Source organism: Biomphalaria glabrata, chromosome 5 (assembly GCF_947242115.1).
Source record: "Biomphalaria glabrata chromosome 5, xgBioGlab47.1, whole genome shotgun sequence".
Taxonomy (NCBI): Eukaryota; Metazoa; Mollusca; class Gastropoda; family Planorbidae; genus Biomphalaria; species Biomphalaria glabrata.
The window spans coordinates 28,538,942-28,558,583 of NC_074715.1; the positions used below are offsets into that span (position 1 = coordinate 28,538,942).

General features: G+C 38.1%; 3 protein-coding genes across 7 annotated transcripts in view; 2 read left to right on the forward strand and 1 right to left on the reverse strand.

Moving 5' to 3' along the window:
- LOC106059831 (Ig-like V-type domain-containing protein FAM187A) overlaps window positions 1–19,642 on the forward strand; it is a 37,621-nt gene that overhangs the window by 11,988 nt on the left and 5,991 nt on the right. The gene's annotated exons all lie outside the window — the stretch shown is intronic.
- LOC106059832 (tubulin alpha-1D chain-like) lies at window positions 2–7,745 on the forward strand. Its single transcript, XM_013217519.2, has 3 exons — window positions 2–3,712; window positions 4,522–5,449; window positions 7,428–7,745. Exons 1-3 carry the CDS (start codon window positions 3,430–3,432, stop codon window positions 7,564–7,566), a joined length of 1,350 nt encoding a protein of 449 aa, XP_013072973.2. The 5' UTR covers window positions 2–3,429; the 3' UTR covers window positions 7,567–7,745.
- On the reverse strand, window positions 8,515–14,197 carry LOC106059833 (tubulin alpha-1 chain-like). Its single transcript, XM_013217520.2, has 3 exons — window positions 13,713–14,197; window positions 11,198–12,134; window positions 8,515–9,321 (listed from the first exon to the last, which is right to left on the reverse strand). Exons 1-3 carry the CDS (start codon window positions 13,993–13,995, stop codon window positions 9,186–9,188), a joined length of 1,356 nt encoding a protein of 451 aa, XP_013072974.1. The 5' UTR covers window positions 13,996–14,197; the 3' UTR covers window positions 8,515–9,185.

The window sequence follows — 19,642 nt, forward strand, 5'->3', positions numbered from 1 at the left end:
CTTTAAAATGTATACTTAATGTTAGATGTTAAAGGAATGCTAGACCACTTTGGAGTGTATGTTTCTTGGTATTAGCTTTAGAAAATGACGCTGAGATAAAAGTTCAGTAGTATCAGCGTCTTGATACTTTGTTTTTTTTTTTAGTTTATTTTTATAGAAAGTGACGTTTAGTGTCAGTGCAGCAGTTCTAAATCTACTGCCATAGTCACTAGTGACTGAGCTAGGTTCCGTTACTTATAAAAAAAAAAACACTAAATTTTATGGTTGAAATCAGGGACCATCATGTCTGGGCTTGCTAAAGAAAAAGCTATCTTGTGCAGAAAAAAAAAGCATAAAATTCTTGCTTCCTTGCCCTCTCTTTCAAAACATCTGTTGGATGGTCTTCTAAAACAGCTTCAAACATCAGAAACCAGAAAATATCTTTATCTTACAATAGATGGAGACTCGATAGGCCAGCTGCTAAAAACCTTTGTAAATACTGAGTGTGAAGGATACCAAAGTTTTCAATGCTGATTCTGCAAAGAATGGTAGGAAATAAGAAAAAAATGCTGATAAAAAATTTTCACTGTCAGCATTCCTTGTAAGAAACAACAACTTTTAATTAAAACAATTTTTACTTTAATAGAACTGGAGGTGACTGATCCAGCCAAACAAAACAATGCACATCTAAAGTCACTTCTTGCAAAAATTCCCGTTCCTTTTAAATGAATTTTCTGTTGATGCTGTTATAGAATGTGGAATATAGTTCGTCCATCGTGGTTCGATGATGACCACTTTTGTCATTCAGGGGGCTGAGGGCTTTGCACTGGGGTTTTGTGCCTCCTCATGTGGCTGGTGAGACCTATCTAAGCCCGGAATGTTCGGCTGCATAAAGGGCAGGTTATTCCAGCTGGAGCTAGTGTCATTGGCCTTGCTTTTCTTCTCTTGCGCTTTTCTTTTGCCAGCGCTGTTCTCTTTTCCTCAACAACCTGTGCGCCAGTTTTCACAGCTCGATGTCATGATGCTCTGCCATGTGCCTCTGTCTCCCAGGTGGCTGGGTCTAAGCTGAAGGCCTTCAGAGAAGCTTTGAGTGTGTCCCTGAAGAGTTTCTTTGTCCGCCTTCAGGAATCGTTTTGGGATACCGCGGTTTTCCAGTCTGCAGACGTGTCCTGCCCATCGCATGTGGACTGCATCAGGATTGTGTGGATGCTTTGCAGACCCGCTCTTCGAAGGACTTCAGTATTTTTTTTTTCCATTTGACATTCAGTATTTTTCTTAGACATGTCATGTGAACGTGGTTCAGTTTCTTTGCATGTTTTCTGTACACTGTCCACGTTTCTGAGGCATAGAGCAATGTAGGGAGGATGACAGCTCGATAGATCACTAGCTTTGTATTTGTGGGGATACCTCGTCTGTTCCAGACATTTTTAGACAGTCTGCCATGGGATGCACTGGCCTTGACATACGCAGGTCGATTTCATCATTATCGATCTTTCCGTTTCTGGAGAGTGTGCTGCTAAGATATGTGAATCTGTCCACTGCATTTATATCATGTCCATTTATCTTGATGCTTGTTAGTTAGTACTACTGACAAAGAATGGTAACATTCTGACATATTCCTGAAACATATATGACAAAGACTAAATGTGCGAATATTTTGAAGATAAAATGTACAGAATGCCTTATAACATTATGCTGTGTTAGTTTTATGGATTGCTGCATTTCGTGTATGTTAAGTGCTGGAGTGATTTTATGAATTTCAGTCTTTCGTGAGTATATTTCTTTATATTTAGAAAGATACATATTTGACCCTTAAAATACACATTTCCATGTCTGGGAAAACACATTCTATTTTGAGATATGGGTATCTCTGTGTAAATATGATATTAGTCAAGTAGCTCTTTACGCTTCAACCAAAAAAGCAATGTTGTTGTACGATGTCTGACCTATTCTTGATGACTATTTATTGTTACACAACCGTTGTCATTTGGTTTATTAGCCACTTTTAAATAAATAAATAATTTGGTATTTGTAGATATCGTTTTAGAGTATTTCAATAGAAATTGTTTCATTGCAAAGAATTAGACAATATTGCTTTTTGTAAATAAAATATTCATTACCTCTAGGGCTAATGCTTAGTTTGTTTAAATCCTGAAGAAATATATTTGCCTATATAGATCACATGTAAAATTCTTTTGTTTGTTGGGCTTGTTGAAGCTTGCCTTGTTACCACTTCTCTAGACATAATGCAGCCTACAATTATGTCTTCTAAATAATTAACACTTATGTCTATGCTAATAAATCCGTTTAATCACTTTGACATAACATGGTTGGTTGCCACCAGTTTTCCTTGTGCGTGTAGCATGTTGTCCATAAAAGATGACTTAAGGGATTCGTTCACCCTCCACAACACCAATATCACGAAGCCAAAACAGGCGGCGTTGTTGTCTGGGCAAGATGAATTCGCTGGATGGAGGGAGGTGGGGTAGCTGTCTTGCTATGTCATTTTCATGCGGGAAAACGCAAGTGGAATTAATTGAATTGAAAGTGTTGCTTCGTGTTCCGTATCACGTTCCAGTGGGATACACAAGACAAATACTCAAGACACATACTCAAAGACACAAACATTGGAGGTCTCTAGCTTTTTCCAAACACGCGAGATGAATCGAGCGCAAGTCGAGACAGTCTAACATACGTGAGCGCAGAGATAGGTCATATGTCATCTTGGATTACGAAGCCCATGTAACATAATTCAGACTTCAAACACACTAACAGATACATTGGCTTAAGTCATTCGAAGCATTTTTAACAATGATCGACCGCTATAAGTAATAACTAATATGGTGCCATTTTTAGTCACTTGAGTATCCACCATATAACCTACATTGACTATCACATTTGGGTAAAATTAGTTTTCACACCCTTCCAGCAAAACAAAATTAATTGTTGAAATACTATTATACATGAATCAAATTAACCATTATATGTTTTTTAAAAACTCGTTTGCAAGATATGTGATTTCATAGTCAGTCGAGCTTTAGATATAGGTCCGTGGATTGCACATTATATCATTCACCTCTCTAGTTTCACGTACAAATCAATTCTATACATTAATTCTCAAATCCCAAATGCACTGTTTTTTTTTTTATATATGACGTCAGTGATTTTTAAAAATAAGAATACAAAATGAAACAAAACTAACACATCGCAGAAGAGTTCCACTACGCTTGGATGGGGGTTTTAAGAAACATACAGATTTTACAGATTTTAAATGTAGTGTAAAGTTTAGGAAAAGGGCCTATTTCTATTTTGGATTGAATGTCTAATTAAGCATCTAATAGTACATTCTTCTCTAGTTTGAACTAGGCCCTAATTAAACAACTAGAAGGTAGTGTAGCTATTTACGATCTAGATTTAGCTTTATACGACAATAGTCTTTTAGAACCAACAATGAGGGAAGTGATAAATATTCATATTGGGCAGTGCGGTGTTCAAATCGGCAACGCATGCTGGGAACTCTTCTGCTTAGAACACGGGATTCAGCCAGACGGCATTCTTCCATCCGATAAAACCATTGGAGGAGGAGACGACTCTTTCAACACTTTTTTCTCAGAGACTGGAGCCGGAAAGCACGTGCCCCGAGGACTATTCTTGGATCTGGAACCTACGGTCATCGATGAGGTTCGAACTGGTACCTACAGGCAGCTTTTTCACCCGGAACAGTTAATTTCAGGTCAGTTTGAGCCAATGCATTTTTTTTTCCACTCTTAGTTGATGAATTGCTAAGATTCTTAGTTTTGATCTAAGACTAGGATTAGGCCATGTCAGAAAATATGATGCTTGACTGGTCTGATATAGAGATAGATCAAGATCTAGTATATAACTAGTGAGTAATACACAGAGTTAATTGTTTATGTCTGGAAAAAAATACAAATATGGACTCTATTTAAATTGAAATAAAACTAAGTCATCGGACACTATTGAGTGTCACTCGGTCAGTAGAAGGTGTGAGAAGTGACCATGGCCCAACTCAAATACCGGCAGCTGTTAGTTGAAATAGCACAGCGTGCTCAACAGAATGAACCCAACTGAGGCCGAGTGTCACGTGACTTGATTATCTGAACTGAAATGTCATTTTTTTCTTTATTGGAAATTAATCATAAAAATGAGAATCAAATAGACTTAAGTATCACCTACGGTTGTTTTATAATACTCAAATGTATGTAATGTACTTTTGTAAGCATTAATGATTAAGAAATTATTGAGTCATAGGTTTGTGCTCACTCTTTTTCTTTTGATTTGATACTTTGCCTAATGGGATTATAAGAATAGATTCCAACTAAAATATTGTTTTTTTCTTTATAATTTAAAAACTTTGTATTGATGTTTGATATGAAGGGCAGATTGGTTCAAAAACTAGAATATAAGGAAACAAAGTTATTTTCAGTTGAACGTTATAACACTTGGAACTGTCCATATTTAAACTACGGTTAATGCACATATGTCATTTACTATATCTGTTCTTTGTTTGGACATTTACAGGTAAAGAAGATGCAGCTAACAATTATGCTCGTGGACATTATACCATTGGAAAGGAAGTTGTGGACTTAGTGTTGGATAGAATCCGGAAGCTCGCTGACCAGTGCACAGGACTCCAAGGATTCGTAGTCTATCACAGCTTTGGTGGTGGAACCGGGTCCGGCTTCACAGCTCTTCTGATGGAAAGGTTGTCTGTTGACTATGGCAAGACGACTAAACTAGAGTTTAGTGTGTACCCTTCTCCTCAGATCTCCACCGCGGTGGTAGAGCCCTATAACTCGCTGTTGGTTACTCACACCACTCTGGAGCATTCGGAATGTGCGTTTCTAATGGACAATGAAGCCCTGTACGACATCTGCCGTAGGAATCTGGACATTGAACGACCAACGTATACAAACTTGAACCGATTGTTGGGACAAGCTGTGTCCTCGCTTACCGCCTCCTTACGTTTCGACGGGGCCATCAACGTCGACTTGATCGAGTTCCAGACCAATTTAGTGCCCTACCCGCGCATCCACTTCCCCCTGATGGTCATGGCCCCTATTGTCTCTGCAGAAAAGGCTTACCACGAGACCATCACCTTGGCAGAAATCACCAACGCTTGCTTCGAACCCGCTAACCAGATGGTCAAGTGCGACCCCCGTCATGGCAAGTACATGTCCTGCTGTTTGCTGTACAGAGGTGACGTGGTACCCAAAGATGTTAACGCCGCAATTAAGACGAAAAGAACTATACAGTTTGTGGACTGGTGCCCTACAGGATTTAAAGTCGGCATAAACTATCAGCCACCCACTGTGGTACCGGGAGGTGACTTGGCCAAAGTCCAGAGGGCAGTTTGTATGTTGGCCAACACAACGGCTGTTGCAGAGGCATGGGCAAGGCTAGATCATAAGTTTGATCTGATGTATGCTAAAAGGGCCTTCGTCCACTGGTAAGTTTTCTGCTTTATGTTTTGATATTCAGAACTTAAGAATTAGGTGGCGGTGTTGGATGTGTTTACGATTTGCTCACTCAGACATGAATGGTCAGGCGTAACTTCGACTAGACTACCACAAAATAAAAAGCGTTTTTGACTTAAGCTAAGTTAGTAGTTTACTAGTAAGATGTCTTAAATTTAACTGAAATAACATCATTTTATATAAGGACCTAGTAAGATGTTCCGACCAAGAGATAAAGAGGGTTATGTTTATCTAAATTGACATCAGCGATCACCTAATGAGATGTTTGTAAAATGTTTGACATGTTCCTTCAGATTGGAAGATCATTACATCCCAATTCCCGCAGGACCATTAGGGAAGGGGGGGGGGGCGGGCAGGCTTCGAATTTGAGATCATCGAAATTATTTTTTTTTTCATGTTCTGATCTTGATGTGCCAGGAACTAGCCGTTTAGCTGAACAAATATTAATAGATTTGAAAGAAAATAAAATAAGGACTACTTCCAGTTCATTGCTTGCTGCACATTTCAACCCTATATTGTAGTGGTATGACAAGTATGAAAATATAATTTTGAAAACAAGAAATGGAACATGATTTGAACATTGTACCATCATTGAGAAGATACAGGACATCGATACAGGACATCGATACAAGACATCGATACAGGACATCGATTTAAACACACACACATGAACTCTTTCGTTTCCCTGTCAATCAATGAATTATATAGAATCCAACTTTGTAATGTCACCTTCACATTTCATAATGGGTGAAATTGTGGTATGATGTAATATTCGTCTGCTAACTTTATTAATTTTTTCTTTCCTGTAATGCAAACTTGAAAGACATTCCTCAAAGATAATAATAATGATTTGTATTACGGTATAGCTCAGCCATAGGCACTAAGATATAAGGTATTATGTTTGTTATACTTACATGGCGTTCTATTACCTTACCTTTACCTATCCCTTAGTCTGTTGGGGCACCATGCAAGATTCTTCGACCGTCTTTCTCAATTCCTCTCTGTCTTTTCCTTACTTAGAACCTCTTTCAATGGCAGGCCCATCCATTCTTTTATGTTTTCCTCCTATCGCTTTCTCTGTCTGCCTATTCTTTTTTTTCCTGGTACTGTTCCCTGAAGTAAGGTCTTTTCGAGCCCCGAAGACCTTTTAATATGGCCATGCCATTTTAGCTTGCGTTTTTTTACGATAGTTAGTAGGTTATTATGGGGTCCAATCGCTGCAGTAACTATGTCTCTAATTTCTTGGTTTGTGATGTGGTATTTGAATTTGATACCTAGGATCCTTCTGTAGCATCTCAATTCCATTGCTAGGATCCTCATCTCTGGCTCTGTAGTCAGCGTCCAAGACTCACAAACATATAGAAATGTGGCCATGACCAGGGAGCGCATCAGTCTTATTTTTGGTGCCGAGGGCTAAGCATTGTCTTTTCATATTATTTTAAGTTTTGTAAGGGCTGCTGTGGACTGCAATTCGGGCCAGTAGTTCAGGTTTTGTTCCCTCATCTGAGAGAATAGCTCCGAGGTATTTGAAGCTACTTACACTAGTTAGCTTTTCACCTCCAATACTTTTAAAGCCCTGTTGGCTATTGGTCATAATTTGGTTTTATTCGGCATTTATTTACATAACAAATACTGAGGAAGTCTTGTCAATGAGCATCACCAAGTCAGCTTCTGTCCCTGCTAGGCCATCAATGTCATCTGCCAAGCGCAAGTTAGTCATTCTTCTTCCTCCAATGCTTATAGAAACGTAAAAGCCCTGGAGAGTAACTTCCATTATCCTTTCTAGGAAGATATTGAAAAGTGTTGGTGAAAGTAGGCAGCCTTTTCTTACTCTACAAGTGTGGTTTTGAACCAGTCCCCAATATAATTGTTGTACACTGTATGCTGCCTGGTTGCCTTTCTTAATTTTTGTGCTACTTACTTGAAGTCAGAGATTTGGTTTTATTTTAGGTATGTTGGAGAAGGAATGGAAGAAGGAGAGTTCTCCGAGGCGAGAGAAGACCTAGCGGCACTGGAGAAAGATTACGAAGAAGTCTCGTTAGATTCTGTCATGACTGAAGAGGACGAGGGTATCGGCGATCAAGAATGATGACCAGTACTGAAGACCAAACATTCTCTCTCTCATGTAGCTATACAAGGACGATTAGTCTAGTATATTTTCAATATACACACACCCACACTCCATTTACCTTACTGCCCGGACAAAAATCATCCGTCAAATGTATTGAAATAGTAAAAGTGATAGAAATAAAAACATTTAGAAACATGGTGATGTCTCTGTTCTCTTTTTTAAATGTTGGTTACAATCCCAATATTCAAATCGCACATTTCTAAGAGGTGGAAAAATCTGGGTTAACGATTTTCCTAGAAATCTGAAAGTTGTCTAGTGTTGGCCTTATTCTATTCATTAAAGAATTTCATACATTAATTGGAAGCATGGTCTAAAGGCCAAGTACGCTTGAACTTGGCTACCTATGAAGGGGGAGACTCGAGCAGTAAAGGCAGCACGAAAAACTTTTCCCTGATACCCCCTTCCCCACTGGTCCACAAATGAGATTGGACACTTTGAGCATGCTATGATCATAAAAGTGGCGCTGTATAAGTTATAGCTATAATTATCATTAATGTTAAGAAACCTTTTGCGCATCGTCTTTTCAGTCTAGATCTAATGGCTTATCGTTAGAATATATATTAAGTTTAGAAGATTTAGACATTCGTTTAACCAGATTTTTTTCACGTTGGGGGTGGGAAAGTGGGTGGCTAATTAGTGGGTGGCTAATTATTTTAAAATCTAGCATTCATTTGTTAATTAGTAAAAATTATAAGCTCTATATTTTGTATTCTTTTTTTTTTTTAAAAGTTTTTTTTTTAAATTTTTCTTGTTTTCTGTTAATAAATTGTGTTAATTATAAGAACTATTTACTCAACATTCCAATATCGCAAGGGGGGGGGGGGGAGATTGGTTAACATGTACTTAAAAGTGTGTACAGACGAAGACGTTAGCAGCACTTCAAAATATCAACAAAACACCAAGAAATTAGTTTTGAATCAGTTTTGATTTTATTGTATACATTCTAATAGAAATACTTGTGTATCTCAAGTGTAGACGTATAGGCAGACTAATAGAGATGTAAATCCACTACAGCAAATTATACATTATTCTATTTATGTCAATAGATTAGTTATGTAATCATTTCACGTATTGCCTAGTCTAATACATTAAATCTATCCACCACACTTGAGGTCCTGGAGAGAGTTTTTTTTCTTTTATTTTTACACTTCACTTCTAGGTCTAGAATCTTATACGCTAAATGTTTAAATATATTAGAGTTATAGACTTGCATGTTGGCCCTAGAGTTTTATTTTTCATGTGATCTTGAGATCTCGCTCAATACTACAACGATAATCTTCATTCTTTTAGACAAAATTGTCTTTTTCTAGGTTTGCTGTAATTGTATGGGTGTCATTTGAATACAAAAGGGTAGATAATGCTTTGTGAGAACAACAAATCGCTGGAACTAAATCTATTTGCTTTAGATTCATTCTTACTGTTGTAAACGTGGCTAGACGGACAAGCTAGTACAGATCTAAACAAGGAAACAACATTGCAGTATGCTCATTGCCGGTGTCCCCATGTTGCTTTCCCCTTCAGGTTATAACGGTAGTAGCTATTGATGCAGCAGAGGCGGCGACAGTAAATTGATAGACTTAAAATTCCTCTTCGGCACCCTCCTCTTCACCTGCAACTGAGTCTAGACCGACCTCTTCGTAGTCCTTCTCTAGCGCTGCAAGATCCTCTCTGGCCTCTCCAAACTCTCCTTCTTCCATGCCTTCACCGACATACCTGAGAGGAGAGCAATACATTATGTCAGCAACATCAAGAGAAACAAAGCAACATTTGCAAACTCAGGCATCAACAACTTAAATCTCACTAACTCCAACATTAGCTACTCTATAGAGCGGGCATATACAACAGCAGCGACTCAAATGTTATCAAGAGGACATTAAAAATGATAAATACTGTGGCAAAGAATTGTTTTATTGTCGCATCTCTAATGAGTAACAAAATGGAAGGGCGGGGGATGCTTTTAACTAAACTACAACTCAATGACTTGATACATCATTGACTCGTGTATTCAGATAGACCCCAACATTTATTACCTTCGCTTATCTCTAGTACTGCTTAAATAACCAGTCCAGCCTTCTACAGCGGAATCAATATAATTAGTTATTTCTGGTTAAAAAGATTTGTTTTCACTGTGAGTTGTCATAATAGACTTACAATACAGAAATTAATTTTTTAACACGATGACCGGTGCGTAGGCCTTGACAGAAAATATAGACAAGATAATAATAATAATAATGCGCCTCAGTGCCCTTAAGAGTTAAGAAACCAATTCCTTTAGAGTAGCAAAGGTGTATATGCACCCGAATTAATTATATGATTGTGGGACCCCTTATTAAAAACAAACAAACTCGAAGTTGAGTTATCTTGAAGGTTTGAATGTTATGGAATGTGTGTGCGTGTTCGAATTTACTGAATGGATTATGATGTAACCACGAGTAAGACTATAAGTTTAATAGGAGCGGTGAATGGCTGATTTAACTCTTTCTCTCCTAATTGGTGATGCCAACGTTGATTTGACCCCATTAAACTAAATTGATTTTTGGATTTATAAACTTTAATCTGGACTTTTTTTTTAAAGCATGTATTCCCCTATAATTCAATGCCAAATATAGCATTTACTGATAACAAACAAAAAAGTTACTGAAGTTTTGTCATATCAGGATAGTGAAATACAAATGAGCAAAATGAATAATACTATCGGCACGAGAAATACTTCTGGAGAGGAAGAGTCAAGTCAGCTGATATCCAAGTGGAAGATACTTGAGAGACAGAAGGACGGGTGTTGGTTGTAGGTTTCAATTGTTTCAAGTAGTAAAACATATTGCTCTTGTGCTTCTATACACATGGACATTTCAGTTGAAAGCTGTATATAGATACTATGAATACAAGTCATCGTCATTTTTGGTCAAGATTGAATTTTATTTCTTTTCTTAATTCACGGCCTACAAAGATTTAGTTGGACTAGGTGTCTGGGGCTACAACCTATCGACCGTTGAACCAACCACACGCATCTGTCTATTTACAAAGAGACATTCTAATCTAGGTGTCACCTTTTACAAGTGACAGTGTTCTGACAATTCAGTAACCACCTTCAATATGTAATAGGTGGTCAATAATCTCAAATCAGTTGGTACCTTTTTGTCAGTAATAGTTTCATGACACTCAAAAGTTTGTACATCTTCTTAAAAATACTTCATATCTTTAAATGCATGACTGCCCCTTGTGAGCCCATATAAGTCACCATGGATGCTATCCACTGCTGAAGAAACCCAACTCTATTCTACAATTATAACCTAAGAGAGGCTGATCCAAGTAAACTCTCTACGCTCACATTGTTTCGGTGTACTTTACTGCTATCAACTTAAATTGTCATCTTATGTTATAAAATACAGACGTTACTTCAAAAAAAATATTTACGTCCTACGCGTCATGCATCTAGTCATGAGTCCATGCTCTAATAGTGCTAGGGAAGAAGGAGCTTTTGTTCAATTTGTCCTAGCATATGGAACGAGGAATGTGCCTTTATCTTTGTGTCTTTCTGGGCATTTTATTAGGTTTTGTATTTGAAGTATACAATGTACTCTCTACTTACCAATGAACGAATGCTCTCTTGGCGTATAATAAATCAAACTTGTGATCGAGTCGAGCAAAAGCTTCAGCTATAGCCGTAGTACTCGCCAACATACAAACTGCCCTCTGGACTTTGGCCAAGTCACCTCCCGGTACCACAGTGGGTGGCTGGTAGTTGATGCCGACTTTGAATCCTGTGGGGCACCAGTCCACAAACTGTATAGTTCTTTTCGTCTTGATTGTGGCGATGGCGGCGTTAACATCTTTGGGTACCACGTCACCTCTATACAGCAAACAGCAGGACATGTACTTGCCATGACGGGGGTCGCATTTGACCAGCTGATTGGCTGGCTCGAAGCAAGAGTTGGTGATCTCAGCCACAGTCAGCTGCTCATGGTAAGCTTTTTCAGCGGAAATGATGGGAGAGTGAATGATGGCAGGGAAATGAATGCGAGGATATGGCACTAAGTTCGTCTGGAACTCTATCAAGTCAACGTTCAGAGCTCCATCAAACCTTAGTGGCGCGGTGATGGACGAGACTGCCTGGGCGAGGATTCGGTTTAAGTTGGTGTATGTGGGGCGCTCTATGTCCAAGTTTCGTCTGCACACGTCATACATAGCCTCGTTGTCGAAGATGAAAGCACAGTCAGAATGTTCCAAGGTCGTGTGCGTTACCAGGATGGAGTTGTAGGGCTCCACTATGGCTGTGCTGATCTGCGGGGCGGGATAGATGGCAAACTCCAGCTTTGACTTTTTACCATAGTCTACTGAGAGCCTCTCCATTAGGAGTGAGGTAAACCCGGAACCAGTTCCTCCTCCAAAGCTATGGTACACAAAGAAGCCTTGAAGCCCTGTACACATATCTGCCAGTTTCCGAATTCTGTCCAAGACCAAATCAACAACTTCTTTTCCCACAGTGTAGTGTCCGCGTGCATAGTTGTTGGCTGCGTCTTCTTTAGCTGTGGACACACACACAAGTAGATACATCTCAATATAGAGCTGTCTTTGACAAAAGCTTAAGAGCATTAAATCTTAAAAGAAAATGGTTACTGTTGACTTATTGTACGTTTGTTTCAGCACATACACACACACACTCCTACACACACACTCCTACACACACACGAAAACACAGACATATAAAAACAATATTGTACTCAGACTATCTTGTAAACGCTCCTAAACTAGTCTTAGTCTAGGTAAAATTGAAATTGGGTGATTATGGAATGTTGTTATTTATAACTCAGCTGTGTATTGAAATAAAACTAAAGAAAGAAAGAATGAACGTTCTGTGCCATACACCGACAGGTCATACTAGACAGGTCATACTAGACAGGTCATACTAGACAGGTCATACTAGACAGGTCATAATAGACAGGTCATACTAGACAGGTCATACTAGACAGGTCATAATAGACAGGTCATACTAGAAAGGTCATAATAGACATTGGTTTTTAGTTGAGACAATATTATGATAAAGAATTGGCAAATTACATACATTAGACTAAGTCATTAATTAGATCTATATCAAGGTTGAATCTCTTTGAATTCATTACATGTAAAATGGTAATAATGATTAATGTCAATTAGCAAACATGTAGACCATATAAATCTGGATCTAGTCTAAAATCCAGACACATATCTAAATTAACGAAGTTATGCTTTCGATATTATCACTTTTTATTGTGTCATAAATTCTTTAGTAATAGTCTAATAGTTCTACATAGATCTAAATAGCGGATAGATTAAAGTAGAAATAAACTGATCTAGACATCTTGTAAAATCTAGATTAGATTATATCTCCTTATGTCCTCAGATCATGGCAGTACACAGTCTGCATTGCCAGCTTATTAAATTAAGTAGATCTAAATTGACATATTCTATATGTTTGTAAAATGTTTTACATGTTTCGGATGTTACTTCAGAGTTGAAGATAATTACTTCCTAGTCCAAACCTCCCGCAGGACGACGGGATGGGAGCGGGCAGTGTTTGAACCCTGGACCATCAATAAATCTGAACAACGGTCCAGCGCGCAAATCGCACGACCAGGCAGCCATCTACTACTAGATTAGACCTAGACCTAGAGATTGATCTACTTAAATCGTACATTAAATCGAGTTGATAGGCAGTTTGCACTAAATATAAAAACGAATCAAATAAACTTTTAAAAAATATAAACTAATCTAGTTTAGATCTAAAATCAAAAGTAGATCTAGATGTTTTGTGGTATCTCCTATCATCGCACTAGTCACTGCATTAACATGGAATTAAAGTAGATCTAGATCTAGTCTATATCTACTTTGATCTTGTTTAGATCTAGATCTAGAACTAGTAAAATCTAGAATCTAGTTTAGATCTCTCTTATTTTGGGCGAGATCATGGCACTAGTAACTAGGCAGTGTACACTAACATTGGATTAAATAAAGGTAGATCTAGATAGATTGTGCCTTGTGGTTGCTTGATCTAGATCTAGTCTAGCGCTAGATGTGCTATAAACCTAGATCTAGAATCTACATACTGCGAACCTAGACAACCTTACCTGTTATGAGTTGCTCAGGGTGAAAGAGCTGTCTGTATGTGCCTGTTCTTACTTCATCGATGACTGTCGGTTCCAGGTCAAGCATGACCACACGGGGCACATGCTTTCCAGAGCCGGTCTCGCTGAAAAATGTGTTGAAGGAATCATCTCCGCCTCCGATAGTTTTATCTGAGGGCATCTGCCCATCAGGCTGAATGCCATGCTCCAAGCAGAAGAGTTCCCAGCAGGCGTTACCTATTTGTACTCCTCCTTGCCCTAAGTGTATATTAATGACTTCCCTCATGCTGTTCTCGCTGTTTCACTCGCTGACCTAGGAAAGACAACTTGTCAAGATATCCGGACCAGAGATGTTCAAAATGGCTCGGATCTTGTCAGTCGCATGACCGCAAGAAGGACGGAAACGACAGATCTTCTGTGTTTACTAGAAAGGCTTTTAGCATATTTTGGCCTTGTAACTAGGGGACGCGTCATTCTCTCACTTCCGTTTCTATGCAATGGCGTCATTGTTTTGGGGGTAGGTTTGATTATTGTTGGCGTCATCATTTGAGATCTTGATGTTGATTAAAAAAATATCGCCATTTATTTTTTCAAGCAGCTTTCTTTTTTGTAGCTTGTATTTTTAAAATATTGACAGTGTGATGAATTCCTTCATAAAAAGAGAAATCTTTTTTCTTTTCTTCAACAAGTTTTAAAGCTTTAGTGCGCGACTGAGGTTTCATCTATTTTTTATATATAGATCTATATATATATATATATTTGTATTAAAAATCCAATTTTCTAAAAAAACTGAAAGTAATAAAACAAATCTTTTTTTTCTCAAAAGTAAGAATCAAGAAATCTAGACCAAAACAAACAAATAAAATATGAAAAAATAAATAAATTGATAAGAAAGACTATTCTTCCTTGACAGCGGACTAACCTTTGTAGGAGCGATTATTTTGCTCCTAATAACTAATGGATGATAGATTTAGAAAAACGTCTTTACTCTGCCCCTACTCCTCCCTCCCGACATAAAACCCTGTATAAACGTAAATACAAAAGGTCCAATGATAGTCCTATAGATCCAGACTTCGAAGACTGTGCACAAGTTGTCACTGAACGTCTGCGATTATTTGACTCGTGAATGATAGATTGAAACAAAATAGGATTTGGATCGCGCTTTCATTCTCCCTCCTTCTCTAGCTTTCCAAGCTTCCCAATATGTTTGTGTCACTGATGTGTGTGTTTGTGTGGACGCTCAATATAAAACAACCAACGTGAATTTACATTCATGTTTTTTTGTTAAACCATTCTCGGATCAAGCTGAAATTTTGTACAATCATATATTTACCTGACAAAATCATCATCATCAATCATTCATTGGTCTCCTTCAGTCGTAGAACGACTATGGTTCATCTCAGAGCATACTTCCTCATGTGGCTGTGGAGCCCTATTTTGGAGAGACACTCCCGTCCACAGATAGCGCAGGTTAAGGTGGCTTTTGCTTCGGTGGTAGAGGAGCTGGCCGTTTTTCGGATTGTACGTTTTTCTTCCTGAGCTGAGACCCATGTACTTTCACTGTCCATAGCTTTCTTGGTCACTGTCTCTCTCCATCTGTTGCGGTCTAGAGCTATGTCTTCCCAATGGTCAGTAGTGATGTTCACTGATGTGGGATCACCTGACAAAACATAAATCTAAATCGACCATCGGCGGACAATGGTTATGCCTGCGCTGGATATGGCAAATATGTAGGTCGCAGCTGGGGCTACGTTACCATGGGAAAAAACTGCATTCCTCATTAATCTTCTGTGACAAGCCTTATTACTATTTTGTTAAACTAAAGGGTTTCAAATATAATAAACAAATGGGTTAAATAAAGTTGTTTTTTTACAAAGCTGTTTGTCTGTCAGGTCAAAAGTTTGTACTAGTTATTTCTCCCACACCCAATCTTGGATCAAGCTGAAAGAATGCGCAATTATTTAATTACCTTACAAAACAAAAGCAAAAAAAAAAAACAAGGTTACAAAAGACAGTTTGTGTGGAAACACAAACTCAAAATCGGCCCCCGAAGTGGTCCACCCAGGCAGGCTTCAATATTTTCAGAAAGAACATCCGAATGAAATTATATCAAAGACAAATGAGAGATAAGAATGGAGAAAGAATGTTAACAGATCTTGTGTAATGCCCCAACGGTCCCGCAGATCAAAGGATAGGTGAAAGTGAATGTAAAGTTAGATGTGAACCTGACCTAACTAGTTCCCCTTTCAGACCTTGTGGTCTATAGTGCAGATGATGTAAAGTTCATCTATTTTTGTGGCCTACGGTTAACGAGGGTGTCATGTAGCCAGCACAACGACCAACCGCCTTTACTTTTCCCCAACTAATGTCAGGTACCCATTAGAGCTGAGTGGACTCAGAGGCGCCCAAAGATCCCAAAGTTGAAAATCCCTGTCTTCACCAGGATTCGAACCCGGGACCCCCGGTTCGGAAGCCAAGCGCTTTACCGCTCAGCCACCACGCCTAACTGATGTCTTATAATAAATCTAATTGTTTGAAAAGGCTCAATCTCTTATTCTTTTTTTTTTTTTTAAAGGAAACCTCAGAATTTGCGCTATTCAATTTTAGCTTTATCATCATAGGAATCCTTGGGGCTTAGGCCTCTTTTCTTTGCCTCTTTTTTGGGCTTTATGTGCCTCTTTTGTGGGCTTTTTTTTTTTTTTTATTTGTAAGTTATTATAATTCACAAGTATTAAATCATAAACAATTGAAAAGTGATTAACCTAAAAATATAATAATAGTAATTGAAATATTATTTAATATCAAAGACATACTACCTAATCAATGAACCCCCTAAAGACAGAAAAATGATACAAGTATCCTCTACTCCAGAACAATCAACACAATATCAGATATCCCTGACCCCCAACACCCTATTTCTGGAAAACTACATGAGCATTGTACAGGTAGGCTATATGAAAATCAAACTAGATAATTCTCTACCCTAAAGTCCATTATTTTTCTAAATGTTAATTCCAAGTGATTAGGATCAAACACATTATTATGTAGACATTTGAGCCAGCTAGCCCAAACAAGATTCCTGTATTCGGAAACAATAATCAAGTTAAAGTTATGTATCATTAAATTTTTAGTTTTGGCAGCTTGTTTAAAATAATAGACAAGTTAACATTTACATAATTGCCACAGTTTGCTTCCAATTGGTCCAGTACAGTACTTCTAACTTGAAGGAATAATGGACATTCCAAATACATATGTTTCTCATTATCAGCATTTTCAAGGTGGCATAATATACATTAACAGTCATTTGCCCGTCTTCTAACCATAGGGGTCATCCCAAAGATAAGTCTATAACTTATCTCTCTAGCTTTTGGTGGGATATGTTTGCTGTGTAGGTTTATGAATGTGTCCTTGAACTCTCCCCCACTTAATCCTATTCACTAGGCTTTCATGTAACAGCTTTTTAAGTGTTGTGTATGATTCTTTGGTTTTGTTGTGTATTAAATGTTCATTACCAGGTAAAATTCTTGAAGTAGATCTGTAAAATGGATGAGTGACTGTACCAAAATAGTGAGGAGTATCATTGTGTATTGGAAGAAGACTACTTAATCTTAAACCATAATAGTAAATTGTCAAGGGAAAGTTTGTTAGGTTCCTAACTACTTGACCTACAAATTTTAGCCTTAGCGAATGTATTTTTGTTTTAACATCTTGGAAGTTTATCACCCATCCTCTTTGTTTTGAATGAGTGTAGTGTGCTTAATGCTCCTAATAGTGTTTTTAAATATAAAGCTTCTAATTAACTTGTTCAGCTTGTTTATGAATTTAGGAGGTGGCTCTGTAATGTTAGCTAAATAGACAATCTTTGGAATGACCAAACTATTTATCAATACAGCTCTACCAAATATTGTAGAACCTGTGTGCTGATAAAGTTTAATTAAGTTTGAGGCTTGGACAAAAATATTCTCCCACTGGTCTTTACAATAGAACAAAGGATTACAGGTATATACAATACCCCAAATCTTGATTTTATCAACAATTCTTAAAGCGCAATACTCTTTGAATTTCTATTTTCCTAGTCCCATTACAGAGGATTTATTTATATTTATTTTTGAACCACTAGCTTCTCCGAAAAGTGTAAATTTCTTTAGTATATTCTCAATATCTTGCTCTGAAGATGGAAAAAAAGGTTGTATCATCCGCATAGGCTTTGACTTTGATGGTTGAGAAGGAACGACCCGGTATATTTATCCCAATAATAGAGGGGTCAGATCTTACAGATTCCAAGAAGGGTTCCAAGCAAAGGATATACAAGAAGGGGGATAATGGACAGCCCTGTCTGACAGACCTTTGTATGAGGATACTCCTACTGAGAGAATGATTAATTATCAATCTACTTGTTGCATTGGTATAGACAAGCTTTATATATCTGATTAACAGGGAACTTATTTTACATTTCTCAAGCACCTTGAACAAGAAGCTATGGCTTACTCGGTCAAAGGCTTTTTCTTGATCTACAGATAAAAGAGACACATTGAGGTTTTTATCCTTACTGTACATGATAAAATCCCGTAAAATGCCGTCTATGTTTCTGTCCGGGATACAACAGTACTGGCCATGTCCGATAAGTTGGTTTATGAGTGGTTTCATTCTTAGGAAAATCATTTTTGTGAGAAGTTTATAGTCCGTGTTGAGAAGTGAAATGGGCCTATAGTCGCTAGGTGAAGTGTTATTTTCAGATTTCTTAGGTAAAAGTGTGATGTATGCTTCGTTAAAATTTGGAGGAAATTGTCCCAGTTTAATGGCGTCGCTATATAGTCGCGGTAAGAGAGGACCAAGCAGGGGGAAGAAGGTTTTATAGAGTTCAAATGTTAAGCCATCTGGACCGGGTGATTTATTGTTCTTAGTCGAGTCCAGGGCAGTCCTGAGTTCGTCTAGCGTAAATGCACTCCCTAAAAGATCTTCATCTGTCTTGTCCAGCTGATTGCAAAGTTTTAGAAAATTATCTTGAGCATCAGTATATACTGGCTCTTCACTGTATATAGTAGTGAAGTGTTTTGTAAAAATATTCTTAATATCTTCATAATCATCTACTTTATTTCCCTCACTATCTATGATGTTGTTTATTATTTTACTTGATTGTACATTCTGTTCAAACGATAGGAATAGTTTACTAGGACCTTCATTACTTAAGTAATTTTTACACCTAATCTCAGCACCCCTATAAGTATACTTGTTTAATTCTTCTAGTTTTAATTAAAAGAGTTTGTTTCAACGATTTCATCATCCGTGTGTAATAATGTGTATTTGAGTTGTTCATATTCTTGCCTCCTACGTCCCTGAGCCACTAGCGGATCCAGAACTTTGGAGTGGGGGGGGGGGGCGAATTTTTTTCAAACCCTAACCCTAACGCCCAGCAAACCCTAACCCTATGCATAAACGTGCGTACAGCGCGCGCGCGCGCACACATACACACACACACACACACACACACACATATATATATATATATATATATATATATATAATTTCTCAACCTTCGGCGAAAAACAAAACAACTGTGGCAGAGCTATAAGGCCCCGACGACAAAAGTGTTTTCTTGTTTTTTTCACTGTAGAAACGTATTCTCCTGACAAGTACAGCTCATTATTCATCAATGGAGTTCGGGGCGAAGCCCCGACGCCAAAAGCGTTTTCTTGCATTCTTCACTGCAGAAACGCATTCTCCTGACATCTACAGCTCATTATTGATCAATGGAGTTCGGGGCGAAGCCCCGACGCCAAAAGCGTTTTTTTTTGCATTCTTCACTGCAGAAACGCATTCTCCTGACATCTACAGCTAATTATTCATCAATGGAGTTCGGGGCAAAGCCCCGACGCAAAAGCGTTTTCTTGCATTCTTCACTGCAGAAACGCATTCTCCTGACATCTACAGCT

Excerpts from the sequence above, each read along its gene's own strand:
- LOC106059832 (XM_013217519.2), top strand. The coding sequence starts at position 3,430 with ATGAGGGAAGTGATAAATATTCATATTGGGCAGTGCGGTGTTCAAATC. Across the intron at positions 3,713-4,521 it reads CCCGGAACAGTTAATTTCAG|GTAAAGAAGATGCAGCTAAC; the intron begins GTCAGTTTGAGC and ends GGACATTTACAG. Across the intron at positions 5,450-7,427 it reads AAAAGGGCCTTCGTCCACTG|GTATGTTGGAGAAGGAATGG; the intron begins GTAAGTTTTCTG and ends GTTTTATTTTAG.
- LOC106059833 (XM_013217520.2), bottom strand. The coding sequence starts at position 13,995 with ATGAGGGAAGTCATTAATATACACTTAGGGCAAGGAGGAGTACAAATA. Across the intron at positions 12,135-13,712 it reads CCCTGAGCAACTCATAACAG|CTAAAGAAGACGCAGCCAAC; the intron begins GTAAGGTTGTCT and ends GTGTGTCCACAG. Across the intron at positions 9,322-11,197 it reads AAGAGAGCATTCGTTCATTG|GTATGTCGGTGAAGGCATGG; the intron begins GTAAGTAGAGAG and ends CTCTCCTCTCAG.